Source organism: Delphinapterus leucas, chromosome 2 (assembly GCF_059928025.1).
Source record: "Delphinapterus leucas isolate spDelLeu-1000000601 "Yukka" chromosome 2, BTC_Dleu_Yukka2, whole genome shotgun sequence".
In the NCBI taxonomy this organism is placed as follows: Eukaryota; Metazoa; Chordata; class Mammalia; order Artiodactyla; family Monodontidae; genus Delphinapterus; species Delphinapterus leucas.
In genome coordinates, this window is record NC_143130.1 from 126,973,292 (window position 1) to 127,001,270 (window position 27,979).

General features: G+C 33.9%; 1 protein-coding gene across 3 annotated transcripts; it reads right to left on the reverse strand.

The window, feature by feature from the left end:
• KLHL28 (kelch like family member 28) lies at positions 1–27,857 on the reverse strand. 3 transcript variants are annotated; one of them, XM_022570663.3, is made up of 5 exons: positions 27,613–27,857; positions 10,896–11,794; positions 8,177–8,620; positions 5,987–6,195; positions 1–4,852 (listed from the first exon to the last, which is right to left on the reverse strand). In XM_022570663.3, the coding sequence occupies exons 2-5, from the start codon at positions 11,792–11,794 to the stop codon at positions 4,689–4,691; spliced, it is 1,716 nt and encodes a 571-aa protein (XP_022426371.1). In that variant the 5' UTR covers positions 27,613–27,857; the 3' UTR covers positions 1–4,688. The 3 variants fall into 3 exon arrangements, with proteins under 3 accessions (XP_022426371.1, XP_022426372.1, XP_089763783.1); XM_022570664.3 differs by lacking the exon at positions 27,613–27,857 and adding an exon at positions 26,898–27,593; XM_089907657.1 differs by lacking the exon at positions 27,613–27,857 and adding an exon at positions 13,146–26,888.
• Positions 27,858–27,979: the final 122 nt, after the last annotated feature.

Consider the following 27,979-nt stretch of genomic DNA (forward strand, 5'->3'; position numbering starts at 1 on the left):
CTTGTTTTTCAAATTTATTTTTAATATTTCACATTAAATGAAATTTAACCATACTCAGTACAGAGCATTACCACAATAGTACACACAAAGAACTTTAAAAATAAAAGACAAAAGAATACAACCTTCAACAAGTTAAATGCCACTTTACTATGTAAACAAAAATAAAACCCTGATGCTAAAAAGATACATATTCAGAGGTAAAATACATATACAAAAACATTTAAACATTAACATAATCCACAACTAGATCACATTCTTTGCAAGAGAGTACAGATATTAGTACTCTACATCTACAAAATTTCAAAATCCTGTTAAAATCAAAACCATCTCTGGTTTATGATACAGCACAATTCATAAGGCAAAAATATAGGCATTATCATCCAGTTCTTTAATTTCACTCGTTTTTAAGGCAAACTTGGAACTTTTTGCTTAGGATTTTAAAATAAATGGGACTTAACACATGATAACTTGACAAAATTAACAATAAATTATCTCTAGTTAAATATGTATAAAATAAAAAGATATGGATAACAATTTTTCTCTCTGCAGAGATGTAAACTGGATTTTTGACTCCATATTCACACCAGTAAGAAAGCCTGTAAACCTGTAATATTTAAAACTTACTGTATTCCTCACTCTTCAAATGTGAATCAATACTGAGTCAATATACTGTAAGTGAAAATCTAATAAACATCCAGCCACAGAATAATTGTATCTAATTAAATCATGTCTAACTAAAGTGCTGTCTTACAAAGGAAAAAAAAAAGGTTAAGAAGTAGAACTGGATGTTAACTTGACGTGTGACATCTTTATAAGTTATTAACTTTCAAACTACAGAGGTTATAGAGGTTATCACAAGTTTATTGAACTTTAAGCAGTGTATTTATTGTAGAATCTGATTTTCCTGAAAATGAGCACTTCGGTGACAATACCAGAAATCAAACACCAAAACTGAAAACAAACAGCATTATATATACATATATTTCCTTCAATGTTAGCCAGAGCCTTGATAACATAATATTATTTTAAGTTTCTATAATTCTGTTTTTCTACTAGAAAATATATTATCCAATTTTAGGAAAGTTGGAGTTCTATAAATATTAGCTTTTAAATAATTCTCTTTCATGTCAATAAAACCTAATTGGACACTAGAGGACACAAATGTTTATACATAAATTGGATCTCCAATCACTTTTCATGATGTCGGAAATAAGGAATTAGATTCACACTTTACCATAATAGTTATTTGGGTACAGGTCTCCCTTACTATATTTTACTCTTTGGGTGAAAAGACTATATCTTATTTATATTTCTAGCCCCCATAGCATCTAGCAGAGTATCTCATATAGTAGACCCTCCATATTTGTCAAGTTATCAAAATAATTTTTCAAAACCTAATGCCAGGGCTTCCCTGGTGGCACAGTGGTTGGGAGTCCGCCTGCCGATGCGGGGGACGCGGGTTCGTGCCCCGGTTTGGAAGGATCCCGTGTGCCGCGGAGCGGCTGGGCCCGTTGGCCGTGGCCGCTGGGCCTGCGCGTCCGGAGCCTGTGCTCCGCAACGGGAGAGGCCACAGCAGTGAGAGGCCCGCGTACCGCAAAAAACAAAAACAAAAACCTAATGCCATTCTCCTATTACTTTGATACCACGTCCTAAAATGTAATATTCATTCATGTTTAAAACAGTATTAGCAATAATATATGGAACTTATATAACTATCCTTTGGGTTACATTAAAAATCACTTGAGTTCTATTACTATATTTAACAAATATTAAATAGCCAAACATTTCTAACAGATTAAGTCTTCATAACATAATTATAGAAGGCAATTATCCTCTAAATGATTAAATTAATTTCTATTTCCCACTGTTACTTTTTTCCAAAATAGTTCTGGGCAATCTTAAATAGCTTTCTCCTCCTTGCCTGAGTATATAAAATTATTTCTAAAATCTTTAACCCTGGGAATTTATAATCAAACATTTCGAACCTTGTTAACACTAGAAATGTGGCTTTAAATTCACAATTTGTCAGCAAAGTATTCATGATGAAACTTCTCACAAGCTGAACGAGAAGGCTCTATTGTAAAGTTACCAGCTGTCAGGTCATAATACCTCTGGTTCTTATGCACAATCAAGTAGGTTTAGCAAACCTAAAATAAATATTTCTAAATTTCGGGGTTTTTTTCTCTTCCTTTCACAGGGTTTCATAATTTGTTCTCTAGTATATTGCTCTTACTACTGCCCAAAATGTTTCATATTTAGTCTTCACTGAGATGAAATTTAGATTCTTCCAAAACAATGATCAACTTAGGTCTTTGGTCTAATTTACCAAACGATTATATATTTTATACTAATTTGATAGTGGGGATGATATGTGAGGAAAACATTGTGAAAATAAAATGTATAGTATAGATCTGTTTACAATTAAAATAAATTTCTACAGTCTTTCAAATTCCCTTATCTTCTGGGGAGAGGGGCTTAAAAACAGTGTAATAGGATGTATTTAATAATTAACATTGTTAATGTTATCAAGAATAACAATTCTTTCTCATTGATATAAACAGAAAGAAAACTGAGATGGGGATTTAAAATTAAGTATGTGATGGAATCTATTTTAAATTGCTTTCTTTAAATAAAGCCTAGGCCAATCACAATAGTGCACCTTGTTTCTATTCAACAGATTTATTCAAATCAGTTATAAAGTTATTGCTATATATCATTAAGTTATTCAAACAAGCAACATAGAAAATATTCAGCCTGTCAATATTATTAGTAGCTCCTGTTGAGTTCTTAATTAGAAAGAGACTAAAAATCACTTGCAATGTTTTATAATCTGTGCAAATATTCATAAAGCATGAAACTACTTATATGATTAAAGATGAGTTCACACAGTTTTGCAGTATATACTTAAGTCTACAACTGGCAGTTTACGGAAGAACAAGGAAAACTGAAAATTGCCTGGCTATAAATAGTTTTCAAGAAATAACATATATGCTAAGAAATGAACCTATGTTTTATAATTACAAATGGCTTCTTAACAATAGTTCTGAACATTATGGCACTTAAGAATGCAATATGAACTTTTTCTTAGGAAACAAATATAGTTTTGTAGAGACTATAAAGAGATAGTGGGAAGTTAAAAAAAAAAAGAAAAGAGAAAGAAAAAATCAAGGGAAGGAAAACAAAATGACTACAGTACCAAAAATACAAGTACCAACATCCTAATAAAATGCAAAGTAATGTATTCAAGATTGAGACGTTTACTAAAACATGCAAAACAAAATGAATTAACCAGTTCTTTTAAATAAGCTGTCACTTGGGTAAAGCAAACAATTTTGCTTTAAAAGATCGTTTCTTTAGTCAAAGCGGAACTGAATTTAGAACCATTACTCAAGTAAACATCAAGTTCCAGTTTTCCTCAATAACTTTAAAATATTCAGTTACCTAAGAAATGTACAAAATAATGCTTAACTGCCTAGTGCTTTATATTTAATGCATATATTTCTGTTTTTAAGAAGGGCATATAACATCTAGCACAAGAAGAAAGAAGATAAAATGTATCTTTCTTTAAATCACTATTCAGGAACCATGAAAAGCATAACAGGCCATCTGAATGTTTTTTGGATGTAAATATTAGTATAAACACTAACATTTTTAATAAGCACAAATGAACCAAGCTGGTAAAAATGAAAAATACTATCAAAACATGTCATGCATATCTCATATTTAACATCCAAAAGAACATTGGTATAGCCTTGTTACAGATCCTACAGTTAGCACCATTTTTATATCTGAATACTTTGAAAAAGCAAACAAAATTCTTAAAAAAACTAAAATTATTGTAAGCATGTATGAAAAAACTCAATGTGCATTAAGGGTGGTACTAAACATTTGTCAAATATTTACATCAACACTGGGAAGCCTGTTGGACTACTAAAAAAAAATTGAAACTGATATGCTTAACTCTTTCTATCCATGCTTAGCATACCATAGATGGGTAACTAAATTCATCCAGCATTAACCTGCCCATATAAAAAAGGCATACACAGTAAGTATCTGATTGCTTAAAACAGGACCCGAAATCATGACAGTAAATGCATTTATCTTGCAAACTTATTACATCCCCAGCCCTAAAGCCATTTAGCAGTAAGAATATCCAGGTGACTCAGTATGGCATGTAATTTACAACCCTTAAAAGTACCAGGAAAAAAAAAAGCAGCCCTTTGTTTGTTTAAAATGTGAAGCATATGAATTTATATCCAACAGATAGTATCAGCACTCTGTCTAGTCATTCAGTATACTCCAGCATCTAAGTATCTCTCATCCTGGTAAAAAACGGTGCAGAACAAGGAGGGGGAAGAAAGCTAATTTTTTTTAAAAAAGCAGCAAGGTTTTCTCCACATGTACACTTATGAACATAAAACTATTCTATCCCAGTATTAGGGAAAAAAAGTGCACGATTCAATTGGCAAGATCTTTCCTTTTTTTTTTTTTTCTTGGATTATCGATTCACTGTATAATCAAGAGCAACCAAAGCTACTTGTCAGTTCAAAGTACCCAACAAAACTTTGAGTCTCCATGCCATTTCAAGTTAAAAAGGAAGCAATGTAGCTTTTGGGCTTCAGAAAACTGGGCATCCTTTCATGCAGCACAAGGTTCATCACTATGCTATTTCCACAAGTCCACACTTGTCAAAGTGCAGTTAATCCAAAATTGCAGCGACAGTATATCATGCCAGCTGAATCCAGCCATGTATCTGAGATAGGGTCATATTTCTGCACGGTATTCAGATAGGAAGACCCTGAGTGACCACCCACTACATAAAGGTAGTTATCAATTACTGCAGCACCAACTCCTAGGAAAGGTGGGTAAAAATAGGGGAAAAAAATATGTTAACCATGAAGCAGACTTCGCACTAAATTAAATTTGCATTTAAATGTTTTCTTAAAATACATTTCAACAACCTATTATTAATTATACAAACAATATAGCAATATGTGTTTACTGGAAAAAAATCCCTTAGTATATGTAAAAGAGCTGAAGTTTTCCTTCATCTCTCCTCAATCCTACTCTCCCCCTCTCCACCACAGTTAAATGTTATTAAGAATGTAGTATATATCTTCCCATATGCTTTCTTCTCAATTTATATTTATATTTTTCAAAAATCATTAATTTTTGTTTTCAAATGTGTTAAAATTTTAAATATATATAAACTATATAATTTATGCTTAAAAAATTTTACTTTATATATATATAGTTCTAAAAAGAACAAGGCTACCCAAATATTTTACATTTTCATTGTTTTATGGTTTTCCTTCTCAATGGTACCACAGAAACTAATTCTAGTAAACAAGCCTTTCAATTTCCTTCGTATGTTTATTTTTCAGGAGTTTCTTTAATCATAAATGCAAGGAATACTCCTAAAGCATTTCCACCAGTAACTTAAAACATTCCTTTTAAAATAATGTGATTTGAGTTTGGGTTTAAGGATAATTTCCTCAAAGGTGTATTTGTTTTTCTTTATGAAACCTGAAACCCAACTCTTTCTAGATCAACTATAACTATACCCCTTTAGGAGGAGAGAACATCTGAAAGTAACATACAGACTGCTGATGTACAATAAAAAACAAAATAGAACAACCCTAGGATCCTGGGTGTGTGTGCACGTGTGTGTGTAACATATAAAACAATTACATTTGTTACATGGACACAAAGAGCTTCTATAAGATACTTTCTATTATGAGCATTTCTCAAGATGTGTTGTAGAAGTTCAAAAAATAACAATATGCACATTGGCATATTAAAATCACAGTAAAAAAATCTATATAGTTTTGTCTAATCAAGTTGTCAGTCAAGTTTATCACAAAAAAAGTTTTTTCTGGACAAGTAATAATACTCTTACTGTTATATCCCAAGAAACTACTATTTCAAGAACATCACTATAAAAAATATTGTCCTATATGTTTAGAAATTGGTATGTTATTATTACCTGTTCTGGGTTCTTTCATTGGTCTACACACAGTCCACTGATTTTGATGAGGGTCATATCTTTCAATGCTTGACAAATGTGAAACACCATTATGTCCACCCACCACAAAAATAAAGCCTAGCATGACACCCACACCAAAGTGAATCCTTTTATCTGCCATAGATGCAACCATCTCCCAGGAGTCCTTACTTGGATCATAACGCTCCACACTGCAAATATTCACAAAAGAAAGAATTAATTCACATATCCTTTGTGTCACTCTTCCTACTAAAGCAACTAAAACCCACCAGAGTTTTAAAAGTGCAAACGGACAGATATAAAACAAGAGTAGTTTGTCCCAAATGTTCAGATTTTGCTGATAAAATCACAGGGATAAAAGCTTACCTTGTAGACTGGTGCAATAAGAGCCATACCCTACTCTATTATATTGTACAAGCAGCAAGGTGCATTAAAAGCATGGAGCATTTGAAGTCAGAAAATCTGGGTTCAAGTACTAATATCACATACCTAGACCTATCACTTTGGATTTGTTTCTCCTGGATAAGTCATTTCCTGTAAACATGGGAATAATATAACCTCAAGGATTCATGTAAGAATAAAGTCCAATGAGTATGCATGTGAAAGGACGCTGAAAATCACAAACTGAAGATAGATGGTTCCTAAAGATACTAAGGATTTTCCACACAGCTAAGGAAAAGGGAAGATGAAGAGAAGGAAAGAAGAGGAATTTTTTTCTTATAGGTGAATTCATGGTGACTAACTGTAAAGCAAACACTACATACTTCATAACACAAACTGGCTAATCATAATGATTATTGTAATGATTATAATAATCAGAGTAATTTATGAGAATTCACAGATTTAAATAAAGTCTGTATGCCAGAGAATTCCTGGCATTTCCAAGTTGCATTATGGAAATTCAAATCAAATCAGAATTTCCAAATAAGCTTTCCTGGAAAATCCCAGAAGGCCTTTAAGCCTACACTTTCCCTGAAGGGGTGCAAAGGCAAGTTGGTTGAGCTTGTTCTGGTCCTAACCTAACTTCTCAAGAAAGCCTAAAGCATTTGAGAGTAAGTTCAGAATAGGGACTAGACTAGACTAGACTAGAGACTAAACTACAACTATTTCTGAAAGGACACCAGGATAAAAACCGTTAGAGCAAAATCACTAGACAAGAAAAATCCTGTGAAAAACTGTAACAAGAACTCAAACTTCAAAAGCATTATCTCAAAATTAAAGTACTTAACCTTTTATCTTAGAAATTTCTGTTAGCAGCTTTTCAAAAAATAGAAATGCATGTCTGGGTCCCAAATACTTTTCCTTCAACTAAAGGAACAATAAAAAGGGGGAAAAATTTAGCCTACACAGAAATACAAATTTATAGATGAAATGCTGTTGTGTCATTACTTTCTCAGCCTGTTAACAAACCACCACATACTCTCTTTTATTAAAATGCTCACAATAAATAAAACACATACCACTATTAGAGATATAATACTATTAGAGATAAAATCTTTGGAAGATCGACTTTCAACACAGGTTCAGAATTATGATTAATTTTCCATATAAGCACTTTATGCTTTTGTTTTTCTTATATATATATTTCTCCTTTATTCAGAGAATACTATAAAATACAGAAATCTCACATTTAAATTTCAGCACAGCTCAGATACATAATGATACACGTATGATTACAGAATAAGAATCCAGAATGGAATATTTAAATAAGGCTTAAAGTTTATGATGTGTTATAATATTGTGTAAGCATATAGAAATTACATTTTCCACTTTTTTATTCTATTAAACAACGTAGTAACAGATCATCCATCCATACACACACATACAGACACACACATTTATACATACACACACCACCCCAAATCTAAAGTTATCTAACTTCATCTTATTTTCAGATTTCTGAATTCTAAAATCTAGTCCATTTATATTGAATGAATGAATGTAAAATTTAATAAAAGGGATTTGAGTTTTAGGTTTGTATTAAATCTCCATGTAAACCAATTACAATTAAACTTGTGGAGCAGGTTAAGTTTCCCAAATGTCTATCAATATTACTTTAAAAATTAAAAAGGGAAGTTCATTCATATACACAAATTGTTTAAAATCCAGAAATCATTGTTAATGATACTTTAAAAAATCTACAAGCATATACAACTTGATTAAGTTAAATACCTGTTCATGTGGGCAGGACCATACCCACCAATGGCATATATCATTCCATCCAACACAGCTGCGGCAAAACAACTTCTTGTTGTAGTCATTGGTGCCACAGGTTGCCACTTTCTTACTTTGGGAATATACTTCTCTACAGATTGTAAATAAGACTGTCCATCATAACCACCTAAAGCATAAAGTTCTCCTGCAAGTACCACTACTCCAAGGGTACTTCGGCTCTCATTCATTCTCTCAAGAGAAGTCCAGGTATTTGTATCAGGATTCCAGCATTCGACTGAATTTTCATGTTTTCTGATAGTGATGCCAGGACGCACGTTAGTTTCAATACCACCTATAACATACACTTTTTGGTCTAAAACGCATATTCCAAATTCATAGCGAGGAATGTTTAGGGGTGCCAAACCAATCCAAGAGTCATTCTGAGGGAAGTACATCTCCACACTAAAGAATAAGCAGAAAAAATTAAATTTCAAACATCAAAATGGCCCATAAACAATATCTGGCAAAACTGAAGATACACGTATGCTCTGATACAGCAATTTCATTCCTGTGTATCTACTCTACTGAATGCCTATTACAGCCAGTTTTGCAAAAGAACACAAATAGAGAAAGGTTTACAGCAGCTCAACACAGTCATCTATCAAAAGGAGAATGGATAAATAAGATGTGGTATACCCACCCCATGACAAAGCAATTCCATTCTTAGATATGCACCGAACAGAAATGCACACATATGTATATGTACAACAGTGTTCACAGTAGCATTATTTGTAATAGTTGAAAACCGGAAACAATCCAAATTTTTCATCAACCATAAAATGGATAAGTAAATTGTGCATATCATATAAGAAAATACTATACAGCAACGAAAATGAACAAACTACAACTACATGTAACAGCGATGAATCTTACACATATAATGTTGAGGGAAACAAGCCAAATTCAAAAGAATATATTCAGTATAGTTTCATTTCTATCAAGTTCAAAAACACTTCTAATCTCTAGATTAGAAATGAGGGTGGTGGTTACCTTTGGGGAGGACAGGGAGGGACCTTAAGGGTAGTTTCTGGGTGTTGTTCATGTTCTTTTCTTGAAATGGTTTGTAATGTTTGCTTTGTGATAATTCATTGAGCTGTACACTTGGAATTTGTGGACTTTTCTGTATATGTGAAACATTTCAATTAATTTTCAGTCATCATATTCATAGTAGAAAGAAAATGTTGTATTATGTCCATCTACTATAATACCATACGCCAATGAAACTAAATGAATTATTTCCTCATGCAATCTCAATTTCATAAACTTACTGCTCAATGACAAAACACATCTCTGAAGAGTATACATGGTACTACTGCATTTACATAAAAATGTGTAAAACCTAACTATTTACTGGGGCACATATAATATGTGGCAAAATTATAACAAAAAGCAAGGGAATAATACATTAAAAATTCAGAATACTGGTTACTTCTGGGGGAGAGAAGGAGATGGCATCAAGGAGGGGCACAAGGGAACTTTAAAGCTATTGTTAGCCCAATCTCAACAATACTAGTTTTAGACCACAATTAAAATGTACACTGAGACTTTTTAAAAGATAAAGGACATATCAATTGACATTGATAAAACATCAACAGTTTCCTCCTATTGGAGGAAAGAAATGCAATCTACCAAATGTTTCAAAATATTTTAGAATGTTAAATAGTCTAATATTTATTCTAATATTTAGAATATTAAATATTAAAGAAATAAATTAAACATAAAAGTTTTCATAAAGCAATCCCATTTAAGGGAAAAGGAAGGTAACATCCAGCTATATTTTCAATGTATAAAAGTTATTTGTATAACACAACATTGTTAATCAACTATACTCCAATATAAAATAAAAATTAAACAAATAAACAAACAAACAAAAAAAGTTACTTGTAGAATGCTCTAAATCAATGATGGCCATGGGCCAAATTCAGCCCACTAGCTACTTTTGTAAGTACAGTTTTATTGGAACACAGCCATGCTCATCTGTTTATGTATTATCTATGGCTGCTCTTGCACTACAATGGCAGACTTGGGTAGTTACAACAGAGACCATATGACGGCGACAAAATTTAAAATATTTACTATTTGGCTCTTCATAGAAAAAGTCTGACAACTCCTACTCTAAGTTATCAGAAAAGAAAGCACTTTTTACTACTGTTGTTAAAAAAAAATTTACGCTGAAGAAAATAAATTGCATGTAAAGTCCATGATTTATATCAATATCCTGTTTTTTATTTTTTTGGTGGTTACTCTGATTAACTGTATTCATTCAAACATATTCTTGTCCCAGTCTGCTCTCATCACAAATTCCTAGCTCTCCTCTTTAGCATTTTTTGATATAGCTAGCAATAATAAATCCCCTCTGACCTGGACTGACTCATATAAAGAAAGATGTAAATGATTTCACAAAGGAAAAAAGGGCATAAAATGGAAGAAAAGTTCATGAATAACCAGGATGGATAAAATTTGTGCACTGGGAGGGAGGAGAGGTGTTTAAAATTGAGAGTGTTGTAGAGAATGGACGACAATGTGATTAAAATAATCAGGTAAGTGATTTAAAAAGAAAACAACAAAAAGAAGCAAATAAACAGGAAAATCAAACTATTTTAAAAATATAATAAATTAGCAAATTTTAAGAGTATAAAATCTATTAGCATCAATCCTTTAAAAGCCTTCTATTTACCTATCCAAACAGGCAAACAGTCCAGATTTTCCTCCTACTGCACAAAGTACTTTGGGAGCACAGCGAGGTCGTGTCATCAAGACTGTCTGATGAGACAGTCTGTGTTCAGGCATAAAGTGGTACTTCAGAGCTTCATTCAAAAGATGTTTACAAGTGCGATCATCACGAATAAGATGATTTGCTTCATATAATCTAGTGAGAAACTTAACACTTAGCAATGGTAATCGTACACTGTTAAGTAGCTGTGCTAAGTATTTCTGGCGTTCTTGGACGTCATACTTGATCCAAGACTCAAGTGCATAAAAAACAGTCTCTTCAGTAGCTACATTCAAACAGTCATTGGAAACAATTTCATCCAAATCAGCATGCGTAAGCTCAAAAAACTCTTCAGTCTGGCAAACTGCTTCAAAATTCTGGCATATGTATTTAGTGGCTGCCAAATAAAGGTCATGACAACCATATGTCTCTGCAAAGCGAGAAATTCCAATACAATTACCAGGATCAAGCTGGCTTTCAAGAAATGCACAACATTCTTTCAGGACAAGTTTTATCTGGAGTAGGTTTGCTGCTGGAAGGAGAGATTCAACTGTGTCCTGTGAAATAAAAACAGTCCCTGTATAGGCATATTCCACAATGGCCTGGAGAGCAGTTTCATCAATGCACTGAAACTCAACCTCACTGTTCTCTTTTTCAGAAAGGTTTCCAGTAAACATAGCTTTGAAATATGGGCTGATGCTGGCAAGTACCACTTTGTGAGCATGGATTTTAACATCACCTACTCGAAGAATGATGTCACAGAGTTCGTGATGTTGACGAAGAAGATTCAAGCCCTGTAGAAGTTGTTCAGAATGTAAGTGGGTTAAGTTAGCAAGCATGTAGGTCGGGGATGTGTGGTCCATCTACAGAAAAACAAAAAGCATGAATAGTTACTTCAAAATAATCTTGCAAATGATTACTTTTACAGGTAGCACAAAATAACTGAGATTTGTTGTTTATCTGCATGTTTGTTGTTGTTTAAATACTAAATACTAGACAGAGGCTTTTAGAGTTAGAAGGGAAGTTAACAATCATTCAACTCCTTTATTATAGATATTAAGCACACTCCGTGCTTCTGGAAGATGAACAAGATTAAAAATAGAAAAGAAGAAAAGAGACTAGAAAGAAAAGAAGAAGAAAAAGTGAGAGGCAATAAGGACTGGGGTAGGTTGAATAATTGTTCCCCCAAAAGACATCTGCATCCTAATCCCTGGAAACTTTGAATGGTACTTTTATGGCAAAAAAAAAAGACTGTGCAGATATGATTAAGGATTTTGAAATGGGGAGATTATCCTGGGTTATCTAGTTGGGCCCTAAGTGCAATCACATGTACCTTATAAGAAGGCAGAAGGAGATTTGACACAGACAGAAGAAGAGAAGGTAATCTGACCACAGAGAAAGAGATTGGACTGATGCAGCCACAAACCAATTAACACTGGCAGCCACTAGAAGCTGGAAGAGGCAAGGAACACAGTCTTCCCTAGAACCTCCAGAGGGCACAGAGCCCTGCCAACACCTTAATTTCAGCCCAGTGATAATAATTTCAGACTTTTGGCCTCCGTAACTGTGACAGAATAAAGTTCTGTTATTTTAAGCAACTGAGTTTGTGGTAATTTGTTATAGCAGCCATAAGAAATCAACACATGGATACTTCAGAATGGCTCATAGCAGTTGCTTAGAATAGATGAAAGGAATATAAGACATCTACACAATATGAACTCTTTCCTGTCTCATTCATACCTCAAATACAAGCAATGGGGATAATTTTAAAAAGCAGAAAATTTGGTTCCTATTTTAAAAGTATTATCAAATAGACTTAAAAATTCTGAACATTATTAAATAATATAAATGTTGGTAGGACTGGGAGAGTATAGCACTTCATTCCTATGCATTTTTAAGTGCAAATATACAAATATTAAAACTTTTATCTTCATTAAGAACATCATCATTTCACACTTGTTTCATTTGAATTTTATGTCCATTAACAAATTTTGTTAACATGACCACATTATAGCTGATATCACCAGCCTCCACTTCTGATCTCTCCAACTAATCTTGCACACATCTAACAGAATAATTCTCAATCAGGGTATAGACAAGTCTCAAGAAACTTGTTGGTCTTCCAGTAGATACTTTATTCCAGAACAGAATATTGGTAAGAAAACAGCAACCAGAAGGTACATGTTTAGATCTGGGTCTGTTCTTTTTACTTACTATAGTGTTGACCTCTTAAACTTGTTTAACTTCTTTTAGCCTCAGTTTAATGGAAAAAGTTAACATCTAGACTGAAAAGAGAAAAATGAACAACAGGAAAGCAAGTAGATATAGCAAATAAGTGACAGGATTAAGAAAGTAGTCCTAGCTACTTTACATCATTAACTTTACCTTATCTTCATTTTCCTTATCTGTAAAGTGAGATCATAATAATACCGGAACTATATATATCTCACAAAGTTTTTGAGGATCAAATTAGATAATGCACAGAAACATATAACAAACTGTAAGAGTTATGAGTAGAGGGTACTATGGTGAGGCAACAGAAATGTAACAGTATCAGCAAAGAACAGGGACCTTGGAAATATAATGAGTTTTAGTTCTAACTGGGTCATATACTATTATATGGAATTGGTACATTTCTTAATCTAAGTATTAATTTTTTCATCCATAAAATAAGAATACCTCCCACCTATCTCAGAAGGTTACATGAAAATTGTTCTGTAAAGTTTAAAGTTCCACACAACTTGAAGTGCTATGACTACAGCACTTAAGTCTCATTCTCTTCTCATGATCCCCACTTTCACTATTTCCCATTCTTTCCATAATGACCTTTCATTCCAATAAAGCTCATGTAATTACTACAGCTCTATATAAATATTTTCTTACATTTGCCAGATTTTGCCTATAAACTTTCTCCTCTCCCGTGTTCTTTTCATCCAATTCAAATTTTCAAAAGGCTGGTTCAAAATTAACTTCATCTGAAAGTCTATAAACATTTAAGTACTCAATTCCTTTACATGCAATTAATTTAATTATAAGTGCTGTTTTGTGAAACATATCTCAACTCTCATTTGTCTGATTCAACAAGAAGATGTTATTCAGGATGAAAAGTGAACGAACAGGAAAGGTGAATGATACAGAAAATAAGAGAAGGAAATGAAAAATGACACCTAGCTAAAACAATGAGATGAGAAAGGGAAATACAAGGCACACTGATTGGAAAGGAAACAAAACTGTCTTTGCTGGCAGATGACATGACTGTCTAGGTAGAAAATCCAGAACAATTAAAAAAAAAAAAAACCCAAGACAGTGGAACTAATAGGCAATTATAGGAAGTTTGCAAGATACAAGGTTAATATACAAAAGTCAATCAATTTTCTATAAACCAGCAACGAACAAGTGGCATTTGAAATTTAAAACATATAACCATTTACATTAACACCTAAAAATTGAAATACTTAGATATAAATCTAACAAAATTAGGTAAGAGATCTATATGAGGAAAACTATAAAACTCTAATAAAAGAAATCAAAGAACTAGCTAAATAAATGGAGAGATATTCCATGTTCATGGATAATATGACTCAACATTATCAAGATGTCAGTTCTTCCTGACTTGCACTTCAGATTCAATGCAATCCCAATCAAAATTCCAGCAAGTTATTTTGTGGATGTTGCAAACTGATTCTAAAGTTTTTATGGGGAGGCAAAAGACCCAGAATAGCCAACTCAATATTGAAAAAGAAGAATAAAGTTGAACAACTGACACTACCCAAATTCAAGCATCATTATAAAGCTGTAGTAACCAAGACGGTGCGGCACTGGTGAAACACAGACAAATAGACCAATGGAACTGAATAGAGAGTCTAGGAACAGACCCGCATAAATACAGTCAACTGATCTTTAACAAAGCAGGAAAGGTAATACGATGGAGAAAAGATAGTCTTTTCAATAAATGGTGCTGGAATGTAAAGTAATAAATCAATCTAGACACAGACCTTACTTATATCCTTCGCAAAAATTAACTCAAAATGGATCACAAACCTAAATGTAAAATGCAAAACCATAAAACACTTAGACGATAATGCAGGAGTAAATTCTAGATGACCTTGGGTATGGCAATGATTTTTTTTTAGATAAGACACCAAAGGTACAATCCACACAAGAAAGAATGATAAGTTGGATGTCTCTATAAAACAAAACAAAACAAAACAAAAAACCACACAAAAGCTTCTACTTTGGGAAAAACAACGTCAAGAGAATGAGAAGGCAAGCCACACACTGGGAGAAAATATCTGCAAAAAACCACAACTGATAAAGAACTGTTATTCAAAATAAACAAAGAAATTTTAAAATTAAACAAGAAAAGTAACAATCTGATTAAAAAATGGATTAAAGACCTTAACAGATATCTCACCAGAGAAGATACAGATGGTAAGTAAGCAGATGAAAAGATATTCAAGATCATGTGTCATGAGGGAACTGCATATTAAAACAACGACATACTACCACACACCTATTAGAATGGTCAAAACCCAGAATACTGAGAACACCAAATGTTGGACAGAATGTAGGGCAAAAGGAACTTTCATTCATGGCCGTGGGAATGCAAAATTGTACAGCCACTTTGGAAGACACTTTGTTAGCTTCTTATAAAACTAAACATACTCTTACCATACAATCCTGCAATCGCCTTCCTTGGTATTTACCCAAATGAATTGAAAACTTATGTCCACACAAAAACCTGCACATGGATGTTTATTGCAGCTTTACTCTGAAGTGCCAACACTTGGAAGCAACCAAGACGTCCTTCAGTAGATGAATGGATAAACTATGGTACAACAAGACCATGAAATATTATTCAGCGCTAAAAGAAATGAGCTGTCAAGCTATGAAAAGACATGGAGAAAATGTCTTACCAAGTAAAAGAAGCCAATCAGAAAAGGCTATATACTGCAAGATTCCAATTATATGACATCCTGGAAAAGGCAAAACTATGGAGACTGTAAAAATATCAATGGTTGCTAGGAGTTAAGGGGGACGGAGGATGAATAGGCAAAGCACTCAGGATCTTTAGGACAGTGAAATTACTCTATATGATATTATAATGGTAGATATGTATCATTATATATTTGTCCTAACCCACAGAATACAGAACACCAAAAATGAACCTTATGGTAAATTATGGACTTTGGGTGATAATGACATGTCAATATAAGTTCATCAATTGTAACAAATGCACCACCGTGGTGGTGGACGTTGATAATGGGGGAAGGTACACATGTGTTGGGGAAGGGTGTAAATGCGAAACCTCTGTACCTTCCTCTTAATTTTGCTGTGAACCTAAAACTGCTCAAAAACAATAGTCTTTTAAAAAAGTAAATTGAAAAAAAAGGAGACCTAGCTACCTTATAAGTTCACATCTCTCCCATGCCAAACAATTATGTTCCAAGATATTTAAAAGAACCTGTGAATGAGATCCCTGAATCATTGCCAGTGCCACAAGACAGGAGACTATTTTCAAAACTAAGAGTGTAATTTCTACTAACATTTTGGTAAGGTTAATGTTAATTTCAGATAACACTTTAAAACAAACGATCAAAGGTTTGATATGTGAATACTTAGAAGAGGATGTAGTGATCTCTAAGACTAGGATGCATGAGTTAACAAGAAGATGTGTCACAGATTAACCTTTTTTTTTTTTCTGATGTATTTAGAAGACTTGCAGATCAGAAAAATATACAATGTTTAACTAGATACTTGTAAAGAATTTTATAATGCTTTTATGATTTTGAGAACAAAACCAAAAAATATAAGCTAGTTCAGTTAACTAAATTAGCAAGTGGTTGGACAACTACACCAGAGTATATACTACTTAATGAAATGAGGTCCACCTGGAGGGAGGTTTCTGATGGTATATCATAAGGCCTAGATGGAGATACTGCAGGCAGGCTCTTCAGCTTTGCAGATGATATGAAGCTGCAGAGGACAGCAAATACATCAGCTAACAAAACATGGATCCCAAAAGACCTGACATCTAATAAGAAGAAATTTAAGAGGGATAAATGTTAAGATTCTATAGTGGATTCCAAAACAACTATACAAGTACAGAAAAAGAGAGAAAAGACTCATCTGTAGGATGTGTTTAAAGGGTTTAGGGATTTTAATTTTAGTAATACTTTAGCACACTAATCTTATGGAGGTTTAAGGTGCGTTAATAGAACTATAATATACAGAACTAGAGAGGAGACATTCCACTTGGCTCTGCAAATGTCAGCCCACATCTGGAATACAGATTTGGAGTACCATCCTTTAAAAGGGATCTAAACAAAGTAAAAGGCCTGATGAAGAGAAGAAATTCAAGACATCTTATGGGTGTTGAGTCAAAAAAAAAAAAAAGGAAATCTGAGAGTTATGTGAAAAACCAAAGGGTGAAACTTACTCAGTAATAATACAATAATATAGGATTGTTTTGAGGATTAAATGCATTTATGCATATAAAGTACTTAGAATAGTGCCTATCACTTAGTAAGCTCGTGATAAATATCTTATTTATTAATAAGTTATCTTATTACTAGTGATTTTTTTTACATTGTTTGCTTAAGAAGTATTTTGCTTTCTATGTTGTACCATCTCATGTCAGTGGACATCTTGGACCACACAAAGTATTGAAGAATTGTTGATTCTCAAATCAAGTTAATGAGTTATTGGTTAGATTCATTTTTAGTATAAATAGAAATCATACAGTAATAGATCTTTATACTAATTTTTGTATATCCAATTCAAGACTGGTAAATTACCATCAACATGATATAAAAGCATACTACGATATTGATTTGTAAATACACATACACACACATATATATGTACACATGCAACACATAAAAGAACATATGTTTGTGTGTATATATGACACATATCCAGATATGCAGGATGGTATAATTTTAAGAGACTGGTCTCTGGAATCAGGTTCCTAGGGTTACAATATTGTTTGTACTATTTAATAGCTATGTGACCTTGGGAAAGTGGTCTTAAAGTCTCAGTTTTCTCATCTGTAAAGCACAGACAAAATAGTACACATAGCACTCAATAATCATTAGGTGCTATTTATTATTATCATTATCTTCCTTAAGAAGACTCGGTTTTTGACAGCTAAACCCATGTGACTCCCTTCCACACTCACCAAAAATGGAACAAAGCTTACTTACTGTCAAATGAATAAATACAAACAGGGCAAGGCCAAAACCTGACTAATTTGACCAGAAAAGATACAGCGAGCCACTTTTAAATTTAAACAGTTTATTACTTACACACAGTGAAAGAAGACTAAGCTCCCTGGATCCTTGTCCCACATACTAAAAAGGACAACAAAGAAACAAAAGGGGCTGGACGGCAGCAATACAAGTTGTGAAGAACCCAAACTACAGCAGCAGCAGTTTTATATTCTGGAGCTCTATTCTGCAGGGCAGCGGGACACGAAAGTCCCATACCTCATCACACCAGGGAGGTAAAGAGAAACTGTCTCACGGCAGACTCCCAGGGGTGACAGAGAGGTAGGTCAGAGATGGCCTTGCAGCAGCTCCTTAAAGACCATCCATCCTCTCATGTTCCAGGAGAATCGCAAGGTGTTCCAAGACTCAGATAAGCTTCAGTCCCACAGTCCAAGCTTTTGCCTATGTGGACACATGCAATGTCACCAGAATGCCAGGATGAAGCTATTCCCCTACACTTATACCCTCTGTAGTAGTTTTCCTTTATCTCACTTTCCTATTACCCCCCAAAATAATAAAAATGATCAAAGGTTTAAAAACCACTCAAGAAGGATACTGGTAAAGATGACTTCATAAAAGAAAACCCATACATATTTCTATCATTGTACTGGATTCAAATGACATGATATTTAATCCCTTTAAGAAGTATTGAGAATAAAGTTTAAGAGATTATACTCTTAACATGTAACCAAAACAATTTGAACTAAGAACTTTAAAAGGGCAAGGTAAATATAGGGAACTTAAAATGAATTACATTGGAGGTTTGCCATAACATCATTCTTAACATTTTAAATTTGACTCCTTTTCTCTCTCAAGAAATCTGACTTAAGAGAAATTAACAGAACTTTAAAAAGAGAGAGCTTTAAAACAATGGTTTTCCAAATACGATCCTTGCACCAGCATCAGCATCACCTAGGACCTGCTAGAAATGCAAATTCTAGAGCTCAACCACACATCTAAGGAATCAGAAACTAAGGAAGGGGCAGCAATCTGTGTTTTAAGAATGCATTAGTATTTTTATGCATGCTAATGTTTGAGAATCGGTTAAAATATTTCCAGCACAAGTGTTAACTGCTTAAAAATTATAGCAAATTATAACTGTTACTCCTTCAAAATTATGAATTACAACTGTGACTATACTTGGTTCTTAGTTATTTACCCGTAAATGGCTAAAGATAACTCACAGAAGCAATAATTCCTAATCTTCAAAACCTAACCTTTGTCAGTTTTACAGTGGCAGTTTCATTTATCTCAATAACAACCTTGTGCAGAATGAAGAACAAGTACCATAGAAAACAGGAAAGAACAGTGAGGAAAAGTGTCAATTTCAGGGCCAGAGAGATTAGTGGGTTCAAGTCAACATTTGACTACTTAATAGCTGTAGACTTTGGGCAAATTACTTATTCTAAACTTGAACTTTCTCATCTGTAAAATTTGTTGTGGATTAAATAGAATGTTTGGTTTGGAGAAACAAATCAATGGTGAAAAATAGAAAATACAGAAATAGATAATTTAATATATGCAAATTTAGTTTATGATAAAGGCAGCATCTCAAAATCAGTGAGGAAAAGAGGGACTTTTAAATAAACATGTTGGGATAACTGAGCCTCAGGAAAATAGATAAAATCAGATCCCTTCCACATATCTATGCCAGGATAAATTCCTTATGGATCAAAGGTATAAATGTAAAAAATGGAATCATACAAGTATTAGAATAAAATGGAGTGAATTCCTCTATAACTTGAGATTAGAGAACAGTTCTAACTATGGTACAAAACCCAAGGGCAATAAGTTAAAAAGTAGATCAAATCAATTACATTAAAAAACTTTGAATAGCTAAAAAAATCATAAGCAAAGAACAAAATATAAATGAGACTGAGAAAAAAATTACTATATAAAAGATGTATCAGCAATAAATAAAACATTCCTAAAATACTCTAGCCCTATAGAAAAATTAGGCTGAAGAAATGAACAGATGGTTAAAAAATACAAATGGTTCTTAAGTATATGAAAAATCACTCAACTTCAGTTATAATCAAATGAATTAAAACTATATGGAGTTAACAATTCTCTCCTGACAATATACTCTTGGTGAGGCCATAAGAAAGAGGCACACTCATACATCCTTGTGGAAATGCTGAATGATACAGACCTCTGGAGATAAATTTGGTAAGTTTAGCAAAATTACATTTGCATTTACCCTTTGATCCAACAATCCTACTTCTAAGAATTTATCCAAAAAATACACTGGCAAAAAATATATAAAGACAAATGCATAAGGTAATAATTGTAGGTCTATTTGTACAAGCTAAAGAATAATACCTTATTGCTTTTGTACTTTCATATTTGAGAGACCAAGAGGCAACTGACCAAGAATTTTACAACTCTAATGCCCACCAACCAAAGAATGGCTGAAAAAAACTACGGCACATCCACACAATGGAGTACTATGCAGCTGTGAATAGAAATGAGGAATCTCTGCATATACAACTCTGCAGGATCTCCCTGATCCAAGCAAGGAAGAGAAATGTGTGTCTAGTATGTCACTATTTATCTAAGAAAGGGGAGGTTACAAATATACATACTCACTTATTTTTTTTTTAAAAAAAGGAAATATTACATGGTATATTTTTTAAAAGGTTACCTAACAGAGAAGGGAGAGAAAAGAGTGGAGAGGATAGAGATAGAAGCTACACATCTTTGAATATATCCCATTTATTGATTTGACTGTGGAATTAGGGAATTATTTTACACAATTATAAAGCAAAATTAAACCTTAAAAACACAATCCATAAGAAACTTGAAAACAAAAGGAAGCAAAGGAGCCCAATGTTCATCTAGTTAGTAGCCTAACCATACCATTCCAAATAACCTTAAAACAGTAATTTGATAGTCCATCCCTAGTGGGGTATGCCCTAAAAATTTTTACACCACTTTGAGTTATCACATTGTTGGTGAGAGTGTTATTTGTATTCTGAAACTGTTACTGTGCATTGCCACAATGCATAATTACATGACATTTCTAATTCTATCATCCCTAGAGTCATTTGTGATCTGGGATTCTCAATATGGGAGAAGAGAAAGATGTAAGACTGAGACATTAAATATAAACCTTGTAGTCTGATTTTGAATTAAAAATATCAGAATATATATAGAAACAACATTATATACACTAATACATATGTATATACATATGAAATATATGAGATATACAAATGTATAAAATGTACCTTAAGAAAAAAATTGTATTTCCTAGCTCTACTGAAAAGGGCTAGAAATTACAACCAAACCAGTAGCAAAGAGCACTCCTCCTAGCACCAGATGTGGTCCCTAAATATTGTTTCCCTCCAAGGGAACAGAACTCCTTGGAAAAATGGCTGATTCCAGACCTGGGGCAGAAAATGTCACCATAAATTTGGAATCTTTACATACTAGGTAGCAATAAAGCTATCAATGATGTCTAAGGTCATAAAAAACTTAGGAGCCAAACTGAATAGGCTTCTCATTAGTCAAAGAGATGGGACAAACTGATCATCAATCATAGTAACTGCAATTGATTAAAACACAGCAGACATGCTTAAATCCATGAGTTCATAATGATAATAAAATTACGATAATTTAAAAAAAGTGATCACCACTGAAGGATGCTAATGAATCAACTCATTATTTGAAACCTAGCAAATAAAGGGAAAGAATCAAGCATTTATCATGCCTTTCCTATAACAAATGTACCACTGGGTTACCAAATAGATGAGGATAAGTTTTTCTTTATAAAAGTACTCCAGGTATTAAAGAAGGGATGGTAGAGTATCACCATTTTACAATCTTAATGAATTAATAGAAGTAGGCATTGATTATGAACGGCTGCTAATGTCACAAAGAGACAACCAGACATCAAGGTCTTCTGATGGAAGATCATAATACCACCTATAAATACTTTTGCATACTCCCACTCACCACACACACACACACCCCAAAATCAAACATGTAGTCAACAGACTAGATCCAGCTATTAATTTATAAGAAATAAAGAAAACAGAAAAAGCATGTTAAACTATAACAGAAGGATGCAATCAGCAAAAACATCCTGACTGTGAGAAATTTTATGGCATAAATAACGGCTTCAACAAATAAATGGAAAGAAATAGGATGAAAATGAACCTACAGATTACTATAAACTTAAAAGACATTATCAACCAAATACAACCTGTGATTCATACAGGTGCATGCACACACATATCATATACATACACACACATACACACAACATTTAGGAGACAACTGGGAATTTTGTACTCTGACTGTATTATTGATTATATTAACTAATCACTGTTATTTTATTCTTTGTTGTTGAACAGTAATACCATAGTTTTGTTTTTAAGAGTTTTTATCTTTTACAAATACATACTGAAATATCGGTAGATAAAATGATGTCAGGGACTGGCTTCAAATTAATATAGGATGAGGGATTGGATAGAAATGGATATGATGCCATGAGTTGATACCTGCTGAAGCTGGGTGACAGGTACATAAGGGTTCATTACATTATTCTACAATTGCATGTTTATGAGATTTTGTACAGGAAAAAAGAAATAAAGAAAAAAATATATGGCACTAAACTTCACATAAGACTTACAGATGAAGAACCTGAAGTTCAGAGAGTTTAGATGAATTAACAAGATCACACAATTAGTTAAGACGTTACTGGGACTATAATGTTTTCTTAACCTTAGAACAATGTTCTTTACATATTACATTAAAAAAATTACAATGCTGATCAGTGTTGACCTGCTTAAAATATTTACTGAACCAATTTATAATTGTTGCTATTCCTGATAAGACTAAATTATTCTATAAAGAGCATCTAGAATATCTTTGATTGCCATAATGTACCAGCTACTGTTCTAAGCTTTTTACATGTATTAACTCTGTTCATCCTCAGAGTAACACCATGAGATAGGCACCGTTATTATTATTATCCCCATATAACAGATGAAGAAATCTGAGGCACAGAGAAATTAAGCCCAAAGCAAGATTTAAACCTTTGCACTCTGTCTCCAGAGTTCTTAAATACTATGTTATACTGCCTCACTTATAAACTCATAATTTCTTTTATTTTTTATTTTTTTGCGGTACGCGGGCCTCTCACTGTTGTGGCCTCTCCCGTTGCGGAGCACAGGCTCCAGACGCGCAGGCTCAGCGGCCATGGCTCACGGGCCCAGCCGCTCCGCGGCATGTGGGATCTTCCCGGACCGGGGCACGAACCCGTGTCCCCTGCATCGACAGGCAGACTCTCAACCACTGCGCCACCAGTGAAGCCCCAAAACTCATAATTTCTTAATCTTATTCAAGTTTTAACTCAAACAAGAAACTAGAAAGGTACAGAACAGAAACCCAAAAAGGACAGATCATATACATATATATAAAATACACACACACACACACTATGCTGATCAGATACAAGAATACATCAGAGCTTTAAAATGAAATAAAGAGAGGTCCATGGAACAATCATTCCCTTCTGTTATTTATATAATAGTAGGATTGATTCTTCTTCCCCCACATCCCTGCCATACTTTTTTGTTTTTAATTTTGGTACCATAAAACAAATACTTAGGAGTACTCTAAATCCAGGTAACTGGATTGATTAGTCAAAATTGAATAAATGGTATCCATTTGAAAAGTTTTAAAAAGGTAATAGCATTGTACTTCACTTCTAATCACATTATTACATAAATATCCACAATATAAAGATAACATTAGATAAGTTTAAAATAAAATCAAACATTCCATAGTCTACAGCAGCTTCACAATTTTAGATTCTGAAATCAAGCTATTAAAGGTCAAGTTGTGAGTTAGTATACTTAATTGACACCTAAGCTACAAAACAGTGGTGCTGAAATCAGCTGGGAGGCAATTATCTGCTACAAAGAGAGCAAATAAATGGTCAAGAGAAATAAGAATTGTTTAAATTTCTTTCCCACAGTTCAATTTTCCTCACAGAAGAATTCAACTAATGATGGCATAATAATATTGACAGTGAGCCTATGGAACAAGTTGGCATATTTTCCTTTTCTCTGAGATTGACTTTCATTATATCTAGAGAAACAAAAGTAAAATTAGAAGCCTGTTATAATACCAGTCATTATATCATAGAATCCAAAATAACACAGAAGAAAGCAAGTCCCCAAAGCCATTACTACATCCACTAAAAGCTCTAAGTTACATAATTAAACCATCTACTGAAAAACTGGTTACAAAAAATGTGAAATCCTGTTAACAAACAGATTAGTGCTTAAAATGCAACCAAAAATTTTTTTTGTTTAAAAGTAGCATTTTGACTCAGAAATGCACAATGGATTTGGAGCATAAACCTAAGTAAATGAAATATAAAACTGATACACATCAAGAAAAACTGTTTAATCCTACATGTATAAAAATAAGCTCATAATTTCTTAACCTTATTAAAGTTGTGACTCAAACAAGAAACCAAAAGGGTTCAGAACATAAACCCAAAGACGAAGATTAAAATACATATAATCAAATAATACATAATAATAGATATGAGTGATTAATGATGGAAAAATCTAATTTTATCCTATAGTTTCAACACTCTCCCCCACCAAAAGTTTTCCAAAGCTCTAAGCAAATAGCTAAATTGACTCATTTGAGTAATTACTTTCTGATGCAAACACCCACAAAATGTGCCACAGTACAAATGTAGATGATGTAACCTCAAAAATTTGTTGTGAGGATTCAATGAGTTAATATTCATTAAGTACCCAGCAAAGTGTATGGCACGCAGCAAACACTCAAATAATAGTGTAATTATAATTACTTGTTAATGTTAATAGCACCTTTCATTTCCACAGCAATTCTTCACAATAATTTCTTAAACTATACAAAATTCTTAACAGTTTACAGAATTCAAACTGGTTTCCAATATTCCTTGATGTCTGTAAAATCTGAGTAAGAACAAGGAAAAAACTATAGTGGTTCATCCAACCAATTAATATTTTATTCTGACTGTGGAAATAAAGGATGCTTTTAGGGCAATTGTGTTTACCTTAACTTCAGCTCAAAAAATTAAGGTATGTATCAGAAACATTCCTTAACTAACTAATCAATTAATTTAAGTAAACTTTCTTGAACTTACTGAAATTATCTTGAAATTATTATTTTAATTTCTTTTATCTGAATTTGCTATTTTCAATGTATTCTTAATTACTCCCTTTCAACTTTCAGAGGTGTACTATTAATACACCTAATAGCGTATTCCACTGTTCTGGAATTTGATTTAAAAATTTTTATACTACCTCTCTATATAGTTAAATATAAAAGACTTTTCTAGTTAGTACACAATTCCTAGAATTCAAGAATAAGATTTTTTAAAAATCTGCTTCATAATAGAAATAAACAGAATATACATTAATTGGATGAGATTTATTTTCCACAAAATAACTTTAAAAGATAGTAATATATGGGATGCTGATAAGGTCCCATTTCCTGGTCCCATCCACCATGAAGACTAATGCATCTTCCAAGTCTTCATCAAGGAAATTAAAGGTAACAGGTATAAAATAGACTGCAATCTATAACATAGTGATCTACAGGGCCCTGAGAAAAGGGGTCAAAATGAAAACTCACCGTGCTTTGTTCCAAGGAGAAGGATATAACTAGTTGATTTAAGTATCCAAGCCCCTTGAAAAAGTATTCTTTATAGAGAGAAGGGGTAATTCTTAAGCTTCTACCATAATTTTGATGATGATATATAATTCAGGACTTTCCAAGTTCACTTTCTTTGTTCCACGATTACCACACAACTTCCCAAGTTCTTGCATACAGGAAAGAGTGCACTGGATTTTCAACCAGAAAATTCTGATTACTGGAAAGGGTTATCCAACATATGGATATATGGAATATGGATATATGGAATATATGTTTATATTCCAACATAAACTGGCATTCTAATGTGTACATTCTGATAGGTACATCATTCTTTTAGTTAAGTCTGAATTGAGTTCCTGAAGTCTGAGCATACATGAGTAAAAGTATAAATTTGAACTTTTTACGCTGGAAATATGAGAACTAGACATTCCTTCTCATTGACAACTTCTAAAATCATCTCTTGGTTTTCACTCCCCTGCCCTTACCCTGCCTCTAAAATTTTAAAAAAAAATTTTTTTTCTTTTTAGTTAAACCAAATTTAGGCAGATTCATTTAAACACCAAAATGACTAATTAAAATCAAAGTAACAACCTAGAACTTAAACCAAAACAGAAGGATGCATGTTTACACAAGCCCCATTTACATTTACTCTACTCCCAAAAGAAAGGGGAAAAAGAAAAGAAACCTATAATAATCAAATTGTGCTTTAAGACAACACCCAGAAGTTATTTTTGAACTTCCATTATCCAGCAAAAATTATTTATAAAGAGGTTTGGTATGCTAAGACTTAAAAAAGTATTTAAGAGACATGTGGTACAGAACAGGGTCGGAACACTTGCATTTTAAGTGCATAAATTGTGGACTTCAAATGATAACAGACTTTTCTCACTGGGTCATTCAAAAGCAACTGTATTATTCCTTCCCCAAAATATTTTCTTCCACACTCCAAAGAACTCAGCCTCACACCAGGCATTCCAGCTCTTCAATTGTTTCCGCTTAAGTTTAATTACAAGAAGGAAAAAATGCTCACCAAATTCACAGTTCGCCTAAAACAAAGAAACGTCTATTATCAACTCTAAATCTACAGGGCAGAATTCTCTTAGGACCGTGAGGCCAAGAACTTCAACAGCAACTGAAATTCTTTGCAATCTCGGTTTCCAGGATACTGAAAGGCTGCAGAGACGCGGGAGGATCCTGCAGGGAGGCTGGGGCTGCGGAGGGAGCGGGAGAGGGGAAGGGGTGAGTCCCACAGAGGAACTGCATTAGACTTTGAGAACCTATGAGGGAAAGAAGGTTAGCTACAAGGAAAAACAGATTTATCTCCAGATCAAGTACGTTTTCAAAGAGAACTTAAAGTGATGAGGATAAGGAAAAATGACAGAAAACCACTGACAGAAAACCATTAACCCTCCAAAACCGGAGGGTAAGCGAAGTAGGAAAAGGGGGTTGCGGGGGAGGGCGAGGAGAGTAAAGGCCTAAAACACCAGGATTTGAAAAAAAGTACGCGAGCTCTGAGCTTGGCCTTGGGCCGGATCTCCCTTCCCGGTAAGCGGACGGCAGGCGGAAAGGATCGCACTTAGGGCTGTAGATAGCAACGCGTTTACAACGATTGAGCCCTGCACAAGAAGATGTCGCCTCTCTCCCTGCTTGCTCCCGTTCATTTCTTTACATCTTACTCCAGCACCAGCGGCACTCCAGCAGAACTCTGCCAAAGCCTGCGCCGCAGGACAGCAAAAGGAAAATACCTGAGTCCCAGGAATCACGCCCGCAGTAACAGGAGGAGGAGCCGTGGACAACGGGAACCCTGGCAAGATCCTCTTTTGCCTTTAGTCAAATCCCAGTTCTTACGGGTGGGGCGGGAACTTCCGCCCTGAGCGAGGAGAGCGTCACTTCCCCTTAATGCCTTTTCTCTTCCTCGCCTTCTCCGCTCCAGATTCGCTCATTACGTTCGCAACGTTTTCATTTCCTTTTCCAGGGGCCTTCTGCCTAGTCCGATCTTCCGATGTGGACTACATGACCCAGCATTCATCACGGCAGATTGATTTCCGGGTCAAGAGGCCCGCGCTGGGTACATCACCATGGGAGCGATCGGTTTGGTCACGTGGTGCCCCT